Genomic DNA, 17,976 nt, shown 5'->3' with positions numbered 1-17,976 from the left:
TATTGTTGGCCTTTTTACTGCACTGTGTCTTTTGTGAGTTTCAAAATTACCAATGAAAACTATTTGGATCTTATACAAAACATGAAGACTGGAAAACAGCGCTTTAAAATACAGGTTTGAGATAACGGTTATCACAAAGCTCTATTTAGATTTTAATAGGCGAGGCAACAATAAAGGTGTCCACAACACCAATGTTTTGATGTTCTAGGTGTTGGGCCGGAACGCCGGGGTATGGTTATTATGAGCCATCCGATCGTAATTCCACCATTCTGGTTGACTCAATATATGATGATGGTGAGATGAAAGGATGCAGTTCAAATAGCACTACTTTTATCAGAGGTGTCAGCTGATCAATGGTAGTGGAGTACTGGCATTTGCACCAGTACCACAGTTGGGAACCAGCCTACTCTCTCTCAATATCTAAATCTGTATGATGGGTTATAGAAAAGACCACACAATTCCTTCAGATTGTAAGAGTTTTTGATGAAATAGTGCTTGGATATAGAGGGATTACCCCCTCACCTATAACTAACCTCTGTGATTGCAAGGGTGCATCATAGTTTACGTGTTAGTCAGATGTCTGATGTTTCCGTTACTCTGCAAACCCACATGTGCCCCTTTCTTCTCACACCACTCCTTGTAAAACCAAATGTATGCGTCTTGTAGGAAAATGCCTCTTTTTGCATCACCCTCATTATTTCGGACTTAAATATATTGATATTTGCCATATTCCTAATTTATATATTTAACGCACCTCTAAGTCCCTAGTATGTGGTACAAAGTGTACCCCCAACAGAGTGACAATGCAAAACATGATTTCAGGCCTACTACTATGACCTGTCTGTGCAGTTTCAAAACTGAAAATTTGATCTATTAAAATTACTCATTTGACAGGTCTAAGCCATACTTTTAAAAATTAATCAATTACTCCTAAGTAGGCCTTAATGACAAATAAGGCTAGGTGCATGGTATTTGAAAGTAGGAAAGGGTTGAATGTTAAACATGACCTTACAGTGACAAGGCCCCAAAATCTATTTTCATTGCAGCAGGGTTAGCAGTTATACTGGAAAGTATTAAAAAGTATATTAACATTAAATAATGTCATCTCTGCCTACGAAGCAGTTACAAAGTTAATTCTTGGAGTTTTTAAAATATTTATTAAAAGCCAATTTTATTGGTAAAGTCAGATTTGTACTATGGGTTTTTACAAAAGTCACCTTTTGCTTGCCCAAAGCCTCTAAAAGCTAATTTGGTGAGGTTTGAACTTGCTCCCAGAGGCCCGACAAAGGCCCTGGGAGTGGGGAGGTGTCATGTTCCTCTCTCAGGCTGCCCATCTGTACTATTCCCAGGAATTCAATTAACTTCAAAGAGGCCCATGCTGTCACAGGCAGATGTAACTTACACCTGGACCTGCTCCGGCCTTTGTTCCCCATGTCAGCCAGGCAGCAATCCAAGTGGGAAAGGAGCTTCCCCAGGTTATGAATGACCACAGAGGAGGGGTTGCTCATTTCCCTGGCCACACCTCTAGTGGGAGCAGAGGAGCTCTGCAAAGGGGAAGAACACTTTTGCCTTGTTGGATTTAGGTAGAGAGGAGCACAGTGGGAATGTTTGCAGTAGGGCACAGAGGAACCGCTGCAAAAGTGAGTTGGGTTACCCCTGGGACCTACTTCCTCCTTGGTTAAGGGGAGGCCAGGAATCACGCCCACCCAGAACTAGCGCCAGGCATAAATATAGCACTCTCGGGCACCCTCTTCTGGACACTTTTGGCCCTGTGGAAGACAAAAGAAGGACTGCACCTGCTGATGAGACATGTAAGAAGACCTGAAACAGGGTATGTGCTCCCACTTGTACTCAGGAGAAAGAAGCAGACTCCAAGGATCAGTTGGCTGACCTTATGTCAAGCTAAAGGGACACAACAAGCTGCTAGAAGCCCTTTCCCTGAACAGCTCATCTGACTATTCCCAACTGAACCTGACCTGGACCCTCCTTTTTTTTATTTGAAAACCACATACAACAAATACATTTGAATCCAAATATACATACATTAAAATTCATCAATGACATCAGAAAGAGTAATAAATAGCACCAATTAATCAAAAAACAACAAATCCAAATCTGGACCCTCTTGAGGACTTCTCCACGAGTAAGTCTTCATCCCCAATTACTGTTCCTAAGGTCCTGGGACCCTTGGCTGTTTCAAAGTGTACTCCTCCTAACATCCTAAAAAACCTGGGACTTAGAAACATTTTGGCTCCCTCTCCCTCTCAGGGACCGGGACAAATCTGTCAAGTCAGTCCAACAAAGGTGCGTATACCACAGGGGCAAAGATTCAGGTTGCTCCTGGTGAGAGCTTTTCCACAACATTGAATCTGTTTCAGTTAGACGTTACAGAGATGCTATCCAGCCTTGCGGAGCCCTGTTAGACTACAGCTTTCAGCCTTGCCTCACTGGAAGACTCTGAACTCCAAAAATGTGACTACGTCCATAACAGAAATCTTTACTGGGCGAAGGCACCAAAAATATCTGCCCAGCCAGGGAACTTCCATGGGTGCAGAATTTTTTATTTCTCCTGCTCTGAGCTTCCTGCCAGACGTCCATGGCTTGACCGAGACTTTCTTCCATAGCTATCCGGCCTCATTGAGCCCATCTCAGCCACAGCCTGCTGCCTTGCACCACTGTGGATTTTTGACTTCCATTTCAGATATTGAGTCACAGGGTAAAACTTGCGACCAGGACGAACCTGGTTTCTGTATCCGAACAGCGCTCCATCAGGGTTGGCCTCATATTTCGCCTAGGTACCAGTGAAGCAGAACTGGATGATGGTGGGAAGCACTTAATGCTTTTTAGCACAATTTATATTGAAAACGTAGAAAATATATATATCTCTGGCTCCCCTTATTGAATTTTTCTTGTTTTCTTGGGATTTGTATTGTGTTATGTTTTTGACTTTTTAAATGTTTTGGTACTTTTATATGCTGTACACATTTCGTTAAGTAACGCCTGTCTGCTGTGTCCCATAAGTACCAGGGGTTAACTCAGGTTTAAATTACTGAAAGGTTTACTGGACTTAAAAAGAATAGTGCCGTATTTACATGTAGTGGAATACCATCCAACCAAATTAGTAATCGACTTTTTCACACTGTGCATGGCTGTGTTGTCCAGGAGATTGGCCTGTGTGTGACTGCAACACCTGAAAGGTATCAGCTTTTCTGTGGCTGTAGCCCAGGAAGGGGATCGGTCTGTGCATGGCTTCACTGATCTCAGGATATTTGCACACAGGGGACCTACCTATTCCGTGCCATAATCAAGCCTTCCACGGGGATCACATGGCTCAATAGCCACCAGCGACCAAGGGAAACATGCAGAAGTAGGAGCACTGAAGCTGCATCTGCTGGGTAAGCTCCCATAGCCAGAGATGAGACCCGAGATGGAGCTGCCAGAGAGCACACCTCTTCTCGGAATTGGGAAGGAGCAGGCTGCTCAAATAAAGATAGTTGTCTGCCTGACAGGACTGTTCCACCATGGGACCCATGGACCCTGTCCCCTGGGACTCTATACTGTACAGTTTACCAGGGTACACACCCCTGGGATACTGTGGTACCCAACCCGGAAGAGTGCAGGCATACCTGCCCATTTTGGAGCAAAGATAAAGTTCTAGCTCCCATCAACATCCACTATAATGCTAGTAGGGGGAGCCAGCAGGGGACTTGGGGTTTCCTCTGTGGCCCCCAATGTCCCCTGCAGAGTGGAAGCCCCAGGTGGGCTCCATACATGTCTTTAAAGGGCTCCCCTTGTAGCCCCTCAAAAATTGGAACTTTGGTAGCTCTGGATGGGAACCGCTGCACCCACTTAAGAAAACAATTTGCCAGCTCCTGCCTGTACCCACTGTGGGTAAGAGCAGGGGAGCTGAGTGGGCCGCAAGGGCCCTGGGGCTCCCCTGCATCCCTCAAAATAAATTATAATGTGGAGGTATGGGGCCGGCACTGGGAGACACACAACAATACTTTTGTGGTTTTAACAAGTGGATAATAAATGAGTGCAGAAGTCACTAATTTATTATTCACTGCTCCTTGAAGGAGCACCACATAATACCCTGCAAGGGCTATTGCTGTGCTATTTTTTAGCTTTGTGATGCCCTTAGAAGGTGAAGGTGAAAAACCAATTTGTTTAATACTGTAGGGGGCTGCAGGGAGTGTAGCAGCCCACCAGCAACATAAAAAACACAGTAAGTCTCCTGGGTCTATAAATCTTTGACTCCAAGAGAATTTACCATATTTTTCCAAAGACTCTATGCTGGAGCTCTATGCTCGACAGCAGAGTGGAAGGCCCTCCACTTCTGATCTTGTGCATTGATACTCAATTCCCCACCTCGAGGAACATTTGTGTCTTTTCTTTGTATAGAGCTTCTCTCAGATTCGGTCACTACCACTGTGACCATCAGTAAAGTCATATGACTTCCTATAGGAAAAACAAAGCGATATGAGAGAGATATGGGCAGATAGGGGCATATTTCAATGGTGGCAGCAAGCCAACGGGAGCTATAATACAAAAGGACTCACATACTTCTGTTTTCTTGCGTTAAAACTTTGACCTCTATAATATGGAAAAGTTCAGAATGTAGTGAAAGCAGTGAACAAGAAAAGGGACCAAACTTCAGTTCAGGTTTTGGTAAAAAAGGCATACTCTTTGGGAAAGGTAGATGAAAAGACCCGCTTTGCAGGAGAAGGGAAACATCCAGAATATTATTAAGTTATTAGAATGTTATCAGTTGAAATTCTTCATTCCAGTGCACTTCTCTTCAGACTAGCCTTCCTGCTCAGGTAACGGCAATTTATGGCAGCTGAAAGGCCAGTGGCAGAGATCAATGGAACCCAAAATGACCTCAGTGTCACGCTCAATGTAAATGGCAATGCACCAATTTTACAAGCGACCCCACTATTGTTACAATGCAATTACAGTATAATTACAGTAGATACAGAAACTAAAGCACAAGAGTTTTGCCCAGAATGACACAGTATCTGCAAGTGGGTCAAGTTTTAAATGCTTTCCTTTACGAATGGTGAAAATCAAGGGAAGAGCACCATATTAAAAATGGTTCTTCACTTTGTTGCTGTCTTAACCGTATCCAACATTACATTATCCAGTTGGATTATGCAAAGTGAGCTGGATGCCAAATGATGATCCTTGCAAGAGAGCGGGCACACGGATGCTATGCACACTTTGCTCAGCAGCCGGCTACACAGATCTCAATGTAGCTCGCAGGTGGCAGTTGTATTTTGCAGCCCGGATCCACTGAGGCATTCATCCTTAAAAGGGCGTTCCAGTAGTCCAATTATGTTGAGTAATTATAAAGTTCCTGTAGTACCACATATTACGGTGCAGGCGGTGACCCACAAAGGAATGCAAAATGCCTGTCAAACATTGTACCATGGACAGAAGAATAGGTTGTTTCTGGAGATGCACAGGTGCAGGAGGCTGTCTTGTGCCCGCACATACATCACCAGAGTCCAGGCCTGGAGGAAGCGGAGGTGGAAAGGCCCTGCTCAGCACAGATGCTGCTTGTTTGTTCACTACTTTAAGAAATGGAGAAGAGAAGCCGGAAACATAAAATTGTCAACATAATCGCAGCGCAGGAAAAATATTTGCCTCTCTGGACGGCATCCATTGACTGGACACATAAACTAGGATAGTAAACAACAATAAAATAATGCCCCAGCGTTCACCTCTTCCTAGTGTTATTATTTTTTATTTTTTTCTTAAAGCAAAACAAACAAGCAATGCTGGCTGGGAGGGGGAGCGGCGGGAAATGACAACAAGGGAAGACACAATAAGGCAAAAGAAATGCCATTATCGACTCCTGTGGATCGATCTCCACACCATCTACGCCTGCTTTGCACATTTGGCTTCCTCCGTCTTGCGTCCATTCTAGGTGGTGTCGGATTTTGTGCTCCAAATCAGACATGGTGTTTGGGAAGTGAGCGGGCAAAATATAAAATGTTTAAGTGCTGTCATCCTGTGTGCCATAAAGCATGTGAATTATCAATTATGGAAGAGAAGGAGCTATGACAAGGCATTCAGTAAACCCAACTGAGCTCAAAGTGAGAGGACTTATTTGCCTGCCACGTGTGAATAGAAAACTTGGAAAAATAAAAGCTAATATTGAAAAGAAAATGTTTATATTGTACTTAATTCAGGTTTTCTATTTTGTGCTAAGCATTATTTAATTCCATAGACTGTTCTGATGTATTAAAGAAACGTTTGTAGTTCTCTGTTTGAGCTAAGCTTACTGCCCACTATATTTCATGTGTGTTAAAAATACATTTATTTTCCTCTAAGTTTCAGTTTTGTGTTGCCCCATCTCTGTTTGGTGAGACGTGAGAAATCCTTAGAAACTCATAATTTTCAAATAATTTATGGCATGGTCCTCTTTAAGTCTTTAGCATTGGAAATTCTAGATAGGGAGATGTAAATTCTGAAAGCCTTAAGATTATTAAAGGATACTAAGAGCTATTAGTTGAGACCACGTGTTCCCCAAGAACAAGTTTGCAACCTGGTCTACCTCATTGTAGAACATTCTAAGGCAAATAAATGAATCATCTTTTAATAAAACTAATCCATGTACATCTAGCTTTAACTCTATGTCCAAATTACATAAAACAAATCGCGTACACCAAGTGTCGAGCTTTGGGGAAGGTTTAAAGATACCCAGCTGAGAGCCAACCTGAATACTAATGGTACACCCCAGGACACTAAAACGAAACAAACGCTAAGCAGAAGATCTCTGAAAGGAGGAAGAGGAAGTACAACACAAAACAACAACCACGACAATCTCAATAAAAAAGGGGAAAGCATAGTGGGAAGCAAAAGGGGAAACATTAACAAATTGAATAAAATTAAAGCCAGATGATGAACTGGCAAGAACCACTACTACTGCAAAATGCTGCTGTTCTGGTAACAGGAGGCTTTATAACTGCAGTGCCTCTCAAGAGCTAGAAGTTACCCTTACATCTTCAGAAGAAGTGTTCTACCGTCTTTATCCTGTTCTATGATCTTGATTACCTCCTAAATGACACCATACAGTTCTCCATAGTCTTCATGATCTTTCAAGTCTAAACAAAAATACGGAATGGATTCTGTTGGATGGTACTTGCAAGTTCTTGTCGCGAATGCATGTGGGTGTCCATGGTTTCCCAAAAAGTCTGTTTTGTCTGAATCCTGAAACCAGGTCACCAATAATTTTGGGTACAGGATCCATCTTAGTTCTCAACATGCTGTCCTATGTCAAAGATAACATGTAAACACTTAATTTGATTAGCAATCTTTAATTTGATCCTAGATATAAGACAATTTCACCTTGGATATTAAGGCCCTCTCTACACTAGCATTCCTCAAGGAGAGACCATACCTGCTGTGTAAGGGCTTTAAGGAGCTTGAATAGTTGTATGACCCTGATTCAGTTTGTCATGCAGTGCATACAGTTTGCCTTGACTAGGAACCATTTTGAGTTCCAGGGTCAACACTGTTGGCAGCTACCTAGCACCTTGATAGATGATATGTTTGCACCTAGTCTATCTAATATCTATGAACAAATGTGAAAGTATGTACATCTACAACATTGGCAATCTGTACACAAAGTGAGGATGTGGAAAAATTGATGGTGTGCTATGGATTTGGAGAGATACAAAGGAAGACCCATTGGAATTCCTGAAATCGATAAATTGGCACAATCAACATTTATGTTTCACTTGGACACATAGCAGGACTGTTTTGGCCTTCTTAGTTCTGTGAAATAGTGCCTGTTACATCTCGGAACACAACTCACCAGTGGTGGCATGTTCTCCTGGCCTTGCATCATGTGAGGAGAAGGCAGCACATCTTTAATTCTCATGCTAAGCGTGTGGTGGAAGGAGGTTATTCTCGCTTCACCTAGCCGCTGTGTCAGGACCTCAAGGTTTAACTTCACTTACATCACTATATTCTCTAGTGAAAGGGGTATGGTTACAAGGCTAATTTCTTCAGATGGATTAGGAAAATCAGTTGCTCAATGTAAATATATATTATTCTGTTAAACATCCTTAACTCAACACATTATTTGGAGATAAGTGTCCTATAACTCTATTACCCATACTTTATTCTGGATGCATCCAAATGCGATATTACACATTCATGATGAAAGCCATAAAGAGAAAGGAAGGATGGGTTATCCATACCCCATGATGTGAACAAGTGCTTCAACTTAGAGGGCGTTTTCAAGACTACATCAGGACGGCAATTGGGAAAATGAAGGCTTCCCATTTGTTTTGATTGCTCTTTGTCTATAGGTTGAACTTCCTGGTAGGAATCCTTATGGGAACTCATGGCTGTATGCAGTTGAAGTTCTATGGAATTGCTGAAGCAGCATATTCAAATTGGTATTTATGAAATTCATACACAAAGAATGAGAACTCAATATGTTTTGCTAGCTCTGCATTGCCAACTTCTGAGTTGCAGCAAAACCACTTTCCAATCTCCTAGACTGGAGTATAGGACACTGTGACGCGTCAGTTTTCTGGGGACATTTTTCAAAAATAGAATTTCTAGGCATTGAACATTTTATGATCCCTTACGATATGAATGAATGAATGATCAACTTATAGAGCGCAAACAAGTGCCCAAGGGCGCCAAGGCGCTGATAACGGAAACCCGAACAGAGGGAGGGAAGTATCAATCCTCTCAAAGATTAGCATGCAAAGAGCCAGGTCTTTAAAGATTGAAGAGAGAGTGTGATTCTAGACAGGAAATTGATGTAGGTAAGGTTTTTCAGAGTTTATATGCAGCCACAGCAAAGGCTCTTCCTCCCCACCTTGCCCTCCTAAACCTGGGCAAAACCAGCCAATTTTTGTTGGCAGATCACAGCTGTCTGGCAGGGACAAAGCGTTGGAAGAGGTGTTCAATTCCTTCTGGACATGAGTTCTAAAGTGCCTTGTAAACAATACATTGGGCCTTAAACAGAATTCACCTCTCGGCTGAAAGCCAATCCAAATGGCATGGAGAGCAAATTAAATTTGGGAAGGTCAAGTATCAGTCTCGCTGCGGTACCGTCCGAGATGGGAAGAGATTCCTCCTATTCCAGTTTATTTTATAACCTGAAAAAGAGGAGAAATCATCAATGATTTGGAGCAGAGATGACAGGGACCGATGCAGATCCATGAGAGTAAGTAGGACATCATCTGCATAGAGGTGTCGTTTGGAGTCACTCATCGGGAGGCGCACGCCCGTAATGCTAGCTAAGTTACGTATGGTGGCTGCCAGGGGTTCCATGGCTAGAAGAAAGAGGAGCAGAGAGAGAGGGCACCCCTGACAGGTTACTCTGCCACTTGGAAATGGATCCGATAGAAAGCCCCCACAGTTCACCTGCACAGTAGGCTTGTCGTATAGCTGCTGCAGTTTGGCACTGAATTGATCACCTAAGCCGAAATGTTCCATTACTTTGAAAAGGTAGTGCCATTCAATGCGTTTAAACTCTTTTTCCGTGTCGAAAGTGCTAGCGCGTCAGCAGTGAAGTTCTTGGCCGACCAGAGCGTGTGGACGAGGGTTCGTAAGTGATTTCTAGAAGTGCGGTCTGGTACAAATCCCACTTGCGTGTGGTGCACAGAGAACACTTGTTAAAGTGAAAGCCAGTTAATGAACCTGTATAACTGTAATCATTTAGTAATTATAAAGATTCTTGAAGTATAATCTATGAATCGAAATTTCATAATTTATCCGCTAGGAGGCAGTGAGTGCTAAACCACACACGAAACCCTCAATCAGCCAAAACAGAAGACTATATTCCCGGCTACTGTTTTTCTTTTCCATTCCCCATACCTAGCCGCCGCGGCCCGTGGAGGGAGCTCTGGTAGGATAGAAAGGCGTGGCGGGGGAGGGGCAGGGTGCTAAAAACCGGAATATGGGTAATTGGAGGTAAGTAAACAATTTAATATATAAAAAGAATTTCGTAGCGTGCCCTGCATCGCAAAATGCATTTTATTAGTTTTATTTATTAAATTGTTTACTTACCTCCAATTATCAATATTCCGGTTTTTAGCACCCCCTACCCTGCCCCTCCCCTGCCCCACCTTTCTACCCTACCGGAGCTCCCTCCACGGGCCGCGGCTGATACCTAGCTCCACCCCCCAAAAGCTACCAGGTTTTCGTAATGTAGAAACAGTCAAAGGCCCAAAACACTCCAAACTGCTGGGTCCCAGCAGTGTTCCAGTGGCTCAGTTCTAGCAAGGCTAAAGTTTTAGATCTGGGTAAGACCAGGACTGGAGCAGAGCTGCAGCTTGAGCTGGAAGGCCTCAGGCAGAGCTTCAAGAAGACCAAGACTGGAGCAGAGCTGGAGTAAGAACAGGACATGAGAACTATAGCTGTCTTAGAAAGACTGTGGCAGAGGTGGAACTGGCAGGGCTAGTGCAAGAAGGACCTTGGACAAACATGACTGGAGCTATAAAGGACTACAGTAAAAGGAGGAACTGGAGCCGGAGTGAAGAATCGAACAGCAGGAGCAAGCTGGAGGGGTTGCAACATACTGGTACTCTGATCAGAGACTCTTTATATATTCTTTTAGTGAAGGAACCACTTGACTGAAAGGAACTGGTCTCTAGTCCCTGAATAGGAACCGCCTGAAAGGAAGGGGTTGTTCTCAGAAAGGCCGATGCTGAAATAGTGTTGATGTTTGGTGGCCATATTGAAATGGAGTCTGCATTTGGTGGTCTTCTTCGATATGGAGTGCCACTGAAGAAGCTTTGGACTGGAGATCCCCTTGCTTCAGGGGTGTTATATGTTAGCAGTCTAGTAGCTGGGTGGGAGGAGTTAGGTGGTCAGGGAAAGGAAGAGGCGGAGCAGGGACAGGATGAGGGCAGATAGAGTAGGGACAGGGAAGGTACTGGAAGTACAGAATAAAGCTCCAGATACATAACGAGCAGTGTATGTGTATTACTTGTAGCACGATGCTACAACTGGCGACGAGGTTGGGATGGGCGTGAATGCAGCCCACAGGATCCCACAAGAGTGCCCTGTCCCGTGCAGCGCCGAAAGGAAGAAGACGCTGCTGTGGAGAGCTGCCCCTGAGGAGACAGGCCAGCAGCAGGTGACCCTATCCCTCCCAGTGGTGGTGAGGGAGTGAAGAGGGAGCCGCAGCAACGAGCGCTGAAGCGCTCGAAAGAAGAAGGTGTTCGCGCCGAAAGCGCGAGTCCCGCCGGATGCGTGCAACTTGGCACCCTTGAAGGAACAGGAGTCAGGAGCCCACTCCGACCCTGTCCAGCACCTCAGGACAAGATAAAGGTCCCCCGACGTGGAGGACGCTGCCCCTGAGAGCCGGGTGACGAGCGCTGCTGAGCGCGCTGAAAACGGAGCCCGGGTGCCGTCGGAGGTCGGAATACCTTACGCCCGATGCGTGAGTTTCGGCACGCCAGCGGAGAAGAAGAGCGGGAGCGCGAAAAGTAAGGCGGGAGCCCACCCCAACCTCACCTGGTAGATGCCGCGGCCAAAGAAGAGTGAATCCTGACGTGTGCTGCCCTTGGAGCTGCCGGCCGGTGAGTCTTGAATGAACCTGGGGAGAAAGCCTCGTGTGTGCCTGCAGTGAAGGCGGCCATCTTGAAGTCAGGCGACTTTCAGGACAAGACCCTTGGTTGTTGTAGGGCGGCCATCTTGAAGTCAGGCACCCGGCAAAAGAAACAAGCACTGACTGTGACAAATAAACAAGCATTGGCGAACAGAAAGAAACAAGCATTGTCAAAAGCAAGTAAACCAGCATTGGCGCACGGAAACAAACAAGCATTGGCGAGAAGAAACATACGAACATTGACAAGAACAAGCAAACAAACATTGGTGAACGCAAAAGAAACAAGCATTGTCAAGAGTAAATAAACAAGCATCGGCAAGAAGGAACAAACAAACATTGACAAGTACCCAACACAGCACTACGCGGTCCCACGATGTCAACATCACCGCGACGAAATGAGGTCAAGCCCCTCTTCGCAGGAGGATCACATTTGAGGGCCCCTGAGCCAGTCGCCCTAACGACAGGTGGAAGCATGGGCCCCAAGTGGCAGGAATGGCTCGAAGCCTGTGAGGACTACCTTGAAGGGTCCAAAGTGACCGTTGACAAGGACAAGTTAATTGCTCTCCGGAATCTGGCTGGGCGTGAAATAAGTAAACTCATCAAGGATCTCCCTGCTGCAGACACCGGAACGTATGACAAAGTGCGTGACGCACTAAACAAGAGATTACTCCACAAAAGGAACGTGGACTATGAGCACCATGCTTTTCATCAGGCACGTCAAGGGAAAGACGAGGCCATGAGCACGTTTATCACTCGACTGCGGCGACTATCGAGGCACTGCGACTTCGATAATTTTTCCACTGACGCTGCCATCAAGTCTCAGATCATAGAGGGGTGCCACTCTGAATCCCTCAGAAGACGGCTGCTGAGGAAGCCGCAAGAACTGGACGACATTGAGGAGCTAACTCGCGTATACGATCAAGCTGAGGAGCATGCTGCCACCATTGAATCTGGGCGCAAAGTGAGCAATGAGCAAGCCCACCGAGTTCAAGACCGTGGTGGCGGGCGTAGACGCTCGAGGGACAATCGTTGGACATCACGACCGTCCTCTCGCTCGAGGCGATCAGATCACCGGAGGCGAGAAACCGGCCGGAGAGAGAAGGGACCAGAGAGAGCGAGGAGGTGCTACAGGTGTGGGTATGACTATCCTCACGTGGACGTCTGCCCTGCCATGGGCCAGCGGTGCAGGAAATGTGGTCGGACGAACCATTTCGAGGCGATGTGCGGCGAGTACAACAACGAGAGGCGAAGCGGCACTGGGAGGTCGTTTCGATCGAGCACCAGAAAGCACCATATTAGAGCCATCCATGACAAAGACACGGGGTCCTCCAGCTCGACACATTCCAGCAGGGAGTCACACAAATCGCGATGGGAGCGCAGATCTCCGTCCCGAGACTCCAGGTCTTCGTCTCGAGACTCCGAGTACACGACCCACCGTGCCTACATGATCGCAGACCCAGATCAGTTGAAGAAGTATCCTCGCTTACACATCAAAGTGGGGAATCACGACACTAAATTTGTTATGGACAGCGGGGCTTCGCTGAACTACATCCCCGTTACCGAGTATGAGAGGATGCGCCCCAAGCCGACCCTCACTCATGCACTTGTACGGGTCTTCACCTGGATGTCAAGGAAGCCGCTGCAATGTCTTGGCAAATTCCCGACTACACTTGCACATGACAATGTCACGATTGATGCCGTCATTCATGTCATCAAGGGCCCCAAAGCTGACTGTCTGCTGAGCCTGCCGACTGCGGAACGTCTCCGTCTTGTGGAGATCCTCTTCAAAGTCTGTGATGACCAGAACATTGTCGACCGTTTTCCTCGCCTTTTCATCGGGCTGGGGAAGTTGAAGGATCGTCAGATATACCTGCATATCAACAAACAGATCCGGCCTGTTGCTCAGCACCCCTGGCGTGTTCCTTTCCACCTCCAAAAGGGTGTCGAAGAAGAGATCAATGACCTCCTGTCTGCCGACATCATTGAACGCACAGACAGCCCGACCCCATGGGTTTCGCCAGTGGTCGTTGTACCGAAAAAGGGTACCACCAGCAAAGTAAGACTCTGTGTCGACATGCGAGTACCCAACACTGCGATAGAACGTGAACGCCATCCAGGGCCACTTCTATGTGACATGATCTCGGATTTGAACGGAGCCACGGTATTCTCTAAACTGGACCTCAACAAGGGCTATCACCAGCTGGAGCTGGATGCCCAATCACGCCCCATCACAACTTTTGCTACACACCTAGGACTTTTCAGGTAAAAGAGGCTAAGCTTTGGTGTGTCTTCAGCTGCCGAAATTTTCCAAGAGGCTATTCGACAGATCATCCAAAATATCCCCAATACGCTCAATTACAGCGACAACATCCTTGTATATGGCTCCGACACCCGTGAGCACGACATTGCACTCAACCGTGTCTGTCATGCCTGTGGAGAAGCGTGGCTCAGTGGTTAGAGGCGGCAGACCCGGAAGCTGAGATTGACTGTGGACCAGGGTTCGGTTCCCTGCCTCGGCGGGTCTCGGGCTCAAAATTCCACAGGCTCGACAATTCTCGCTCTGGTGCCTACTCAACTCACGGGGTCACACTCTGCGACTCTGGGCAATAGCTTGCTTAATCTCCACTACGGCCCCTCGCGGCGGGATGCCTGGCTTTCACCTTGTGGACACCCTGCCGGGGTTTCCCACTGGGGAATACCAGGACGGGTTCCCTAAGCAAGCGCCGGGACGCTCAAGGGCAGCTGTGCGCTTTACAAATCCAACACATTTACATGCCCTGCTTGATGCGAACTTGACCTTGAACAAGGATAAATGCGAATTTCATCAATCAACGTTAAAGTTCTTTGGTAACATCTTCTCAGGAGCGAGAATGAAACCTGACCCGGAAAAAGTGGCATCCCTGAACAACGCCAAGTGTCCTCAGGACGTCAGCGATCTACGATCGTTCCTGGGAATGGCCAGCTATTGCGCCCGGTATATCCGGGATTACGCGACCATAATGAATCCTCTATTGTTGTCCAAGTCATAAAAATATAATTGATGCACTGTTTTGATTAATTTAGTTTTATTACAGAAAGAGTTTGAGTATGGTAAATTAGCTGTTTCTTGACTTTGGCAACAAAATTGTTCTCTAGGTATGAAGTGAAGCTTAAGTTGTTGACGGCCTTCCTCCACATAAACGAGAACTGTGCCCGACCTCCTCAGCCACCACTGCTGACACCACACACCTTTCTTATTACCTATTTGTAGGATCTTGGTTGTTTTCTCTGAATTCTTTCGACATTACTCCTAATCTAACTCCTTCTCTTCATTCTATGTGTAGACACACAATGAAAGCACTCCACTAACTTCCTGTTGATGTCAGGTTCTAATTCAACGCCTTGTATACCAACCAAAAAACATATTGAGGCAAAGGTTTGGCATTCATGCAGAAACTGGCTCCTCACAATACGGCAACCAGAGCCTGTCGCTCAGTGTCAGCCCATCAGATTGCACAGCAGTCACTGAAGAGGACGGAACAAGGAACATGAGGCGGTGTCCAGGTCTTAGACTTTGGAACGGCCAGAGCCCGAATTTGACATCTGAACTCGAATTTGACATCTGAACTCACCTGAATATCGAGATCTGAACTCACCTGAATATGAATCAGAAAACGTTTTTAAAAATATCTATTCAAACTTGTCTTTAACTGAATTCAGCACAAAACATGAGTCAAATAACAAAGAATTTCAGACATTGTTAGCCACCCATCCATTAGGACACTAAGGGGCACATGCATCATTGAAAATTGCATTCGCAAATGGTGCGAATTGCAAAAATCGGCCGTTTGCGAATGCAATTTGAACTTTTGGGATGCATCATAATTTTTGTACTTTTCGCAATTTTTTAAATCGCAAAATTGCGATTACTTAAATTGCGATTGCATTTAAGGAATCTCAAATTGAGATTCCTTAAATGCAATGCATCAAACTAAAAAAAATAGTGATTTCGCTAATAGAGGGAGCAAATTACCATGAAGTTGACCTTCATGGTAATTTGCAAAAACTTTGAAAAATGCACTTTAACTTTGAAAAATGCACTTTAACTTTGAAAAATGCACTAAAGTGCATTTTTCAAAGTTCCATTTTACACACACACATGCACTTGGGGCATGTGCGTGTGCAAGATGTACTTATAGGCAGATTTCAGGGGTGCAACAGGGTGGCCTTTTGACACCCTGGCACCCTTGAAATTGCATTCTCAATTTGCGATTCTCTAATTGAGAATCGCAAATTGAGAATGTCTTCCCATTCATTCCTATGGGCCTCTAGGCCCATAGCAATGAATGAGGAGGTATTCCTTAATTGCGATTCGCAATTTGCGAGTCGCAATTAAGGAATTTTAAGAAATCGCTATTTTTTTTGCGATTTCTTCATGCATAGCCATTTGCGATTCCTTATTAGCGAATCCTTATTTTTCGCTAATAAGGAATCGCAAATGGCAATGTTGATGCATGTGGGCCTAATTCCCTACCATAATGTTGCATTCTTTCACACCTTTGTCAAGTGCTCTGAAGTAACCGAAAGGAGACGCTTATGACGCTATGAACGATCCGAATGAATAATGAATAAAAAATGATGTAGGCTGTCATGCAAGCACGTTTTCCATCACAATAAGTGCCCCTTTACATATTTATTTGTAACTCTATGTTGATACATTGAAAATGTCTTTGAGTAAAATCCTCAATCTGCCATTGCAGAGCTTGTCAATTGAAAAATGAGGTAACTTCTTGAACCAAGAATGTTTATATCAGTTTTGCCATCAACTAATGTCCCAATCACCAGGCACTATTGCAGTTTAGAATTTGCATCAGAATTGAGGGTTATATATCTATCCAACACATTCATTAAAAGTATGAAGTGGCCCAAAGTAGTGAATCAGAGGAAAGAACACAAATGTCTTACTTACTTGGCAGTTATTACGCCAGTTATGTTATTTGACCTTGGCACAATATGGACAGATGGCATTTCTACAGTAACTTCAAATTGTGGCAACACTAGACGGAAAAAAAACACAGATATTTACAATTAATCAATTCGTTACTCTACATATGTAAACTGTAAAAACTACAAGTATAAATCAAAACAAAAAAATACTACATAAGCTCACATTTGACAGAAATGAACACAAGGGCATTTGCACAAATAATTAAAAAATCCAGAGGAGTAACAGCTCAAGAAAACGACCTAGGGGCATGTTTACCAAATGTGACACCGCGTGCATACATGAAAGGTACTGACAAAGCTTTGTCCGTGGATGGTAAGTGTAGGGTCATGATTCAACTGAAAAATATTTACTGTTGAGGCTAAATGTGACATTTGTTAATATACCAACCGAAAAATGTAACACTGTCTAAAAGGTTTTAATTCCTTTATCGTTTCCACCGTTAGCTCACCCTACTTTTAAAGACAATTAATTCTGCGAAATCTCAAAAAGCATAGCAACATTTTTACCTCAGCTGGCATGGCAATTTAGCTAATCCTATGTTTACAAATACTGCTAGCAAAACAAATATTGGAAGTGGGCAAATATAGTGTGTTTGTGTAGTAGATGAACATCTTTAGGAGCAATAGATCCCCATCTGAGCACATCGACTCCCCTTACTGAGATGTGAGCAATGCAAGAGGTAATATGTCTTGCTATGATGCTATTGACAGCTGTCAGAAGTGTGATATTGGGCCCTGCCCCACATTACCCAGGTGTGAGCAATCCAAGAGGTAGTAGATCCTGCTAAGATGCTGTTGACAGCTGTCAGAGTTGTGACATGGGGGGGGGCGTGGCATGGACGCCGGAGAAGATGTCTGCCTAGGCGTTCCTCTCCTCCCGTGGCGCCAAGTGCATTAGATGTTACGCTGAACCCCTGCAATCAGAGAATTACCCGATGGTGAGGCAAAGCAGCGGACGATACCGGAGATCGGTTTAAAAGCCCTGCAAAGGCGAACGATGCCCCGGAGCAGATGATTTCATCGTTGCGGGCCGCGACCGCATGGAGAGCAACACGCACCCTCAGACACAGAAGTGAATGCTGTCTGACCTTTGCCGCGAGTCTCAGCATCCATACCTGGCAGCAGTGAGACGGGCGGTAGCCTCCCTTATCGCCGGGGATCGCAGCGACAAGAGCGGAGCAGAGTGCCGACTCAAGAAGGGAGTCATTTGATGAGAAGCTCTCCTGGTCAGGTACGACGACTCGAGGGCCAAAATGGCGGCCGCAACTCTCGGAGCCGGAACGATTTGAGCTCCTGACTTCACCGAAGCTTTCTGGTGAAGCACTGACTAGCGCTGTGACTCACTCATCCCATATAAAACGAATCTATTGAGGGAAACAACGCGCTTTGTAAATCTTTGTAAATCT

At 45.2% G+C, this 17,976-nt stretch overlaps 1 protein-coding gene across 1 annotated transcript in view; it reads right to left on the bottom strand.

The window, feature by feature from the left end:
- LOC144762793 (CD109 antigen-like) overlaps nt 1-17,976 on the bottom strand; it is a 1,211,849-nt gene that overhangs the window by 867,675 nt on the left and 326,198 nt on the right. The window contains exon 7 of the mRNA XM_078648063.1: nt 16,533-16,620. Coding sequence (XP_078504189.1) covers nt 16,533-16,620 — 88 coding nt within the window. The remainder of the gene's footprint in view (nt 1-16,532; nt 16,621-17,976) is intronic.

This window comes from Lissotriton helveticus, chromosome 6 (assembly GCF_964261635.1).
Source record: "Lissotriton helveticus chromosome 6, aLisHel1.1, whole genome shotgun sequence".
Taxonomy (NCBI): Eukaryota; Metazoa; Chordata; class Amphibia; order Caudata; family Salamandridae; genus Lissotriton; species Lissotriton helveticus.
This window is presented reverse-complemented; position numbering and strand designations above follow the sequence as displayed.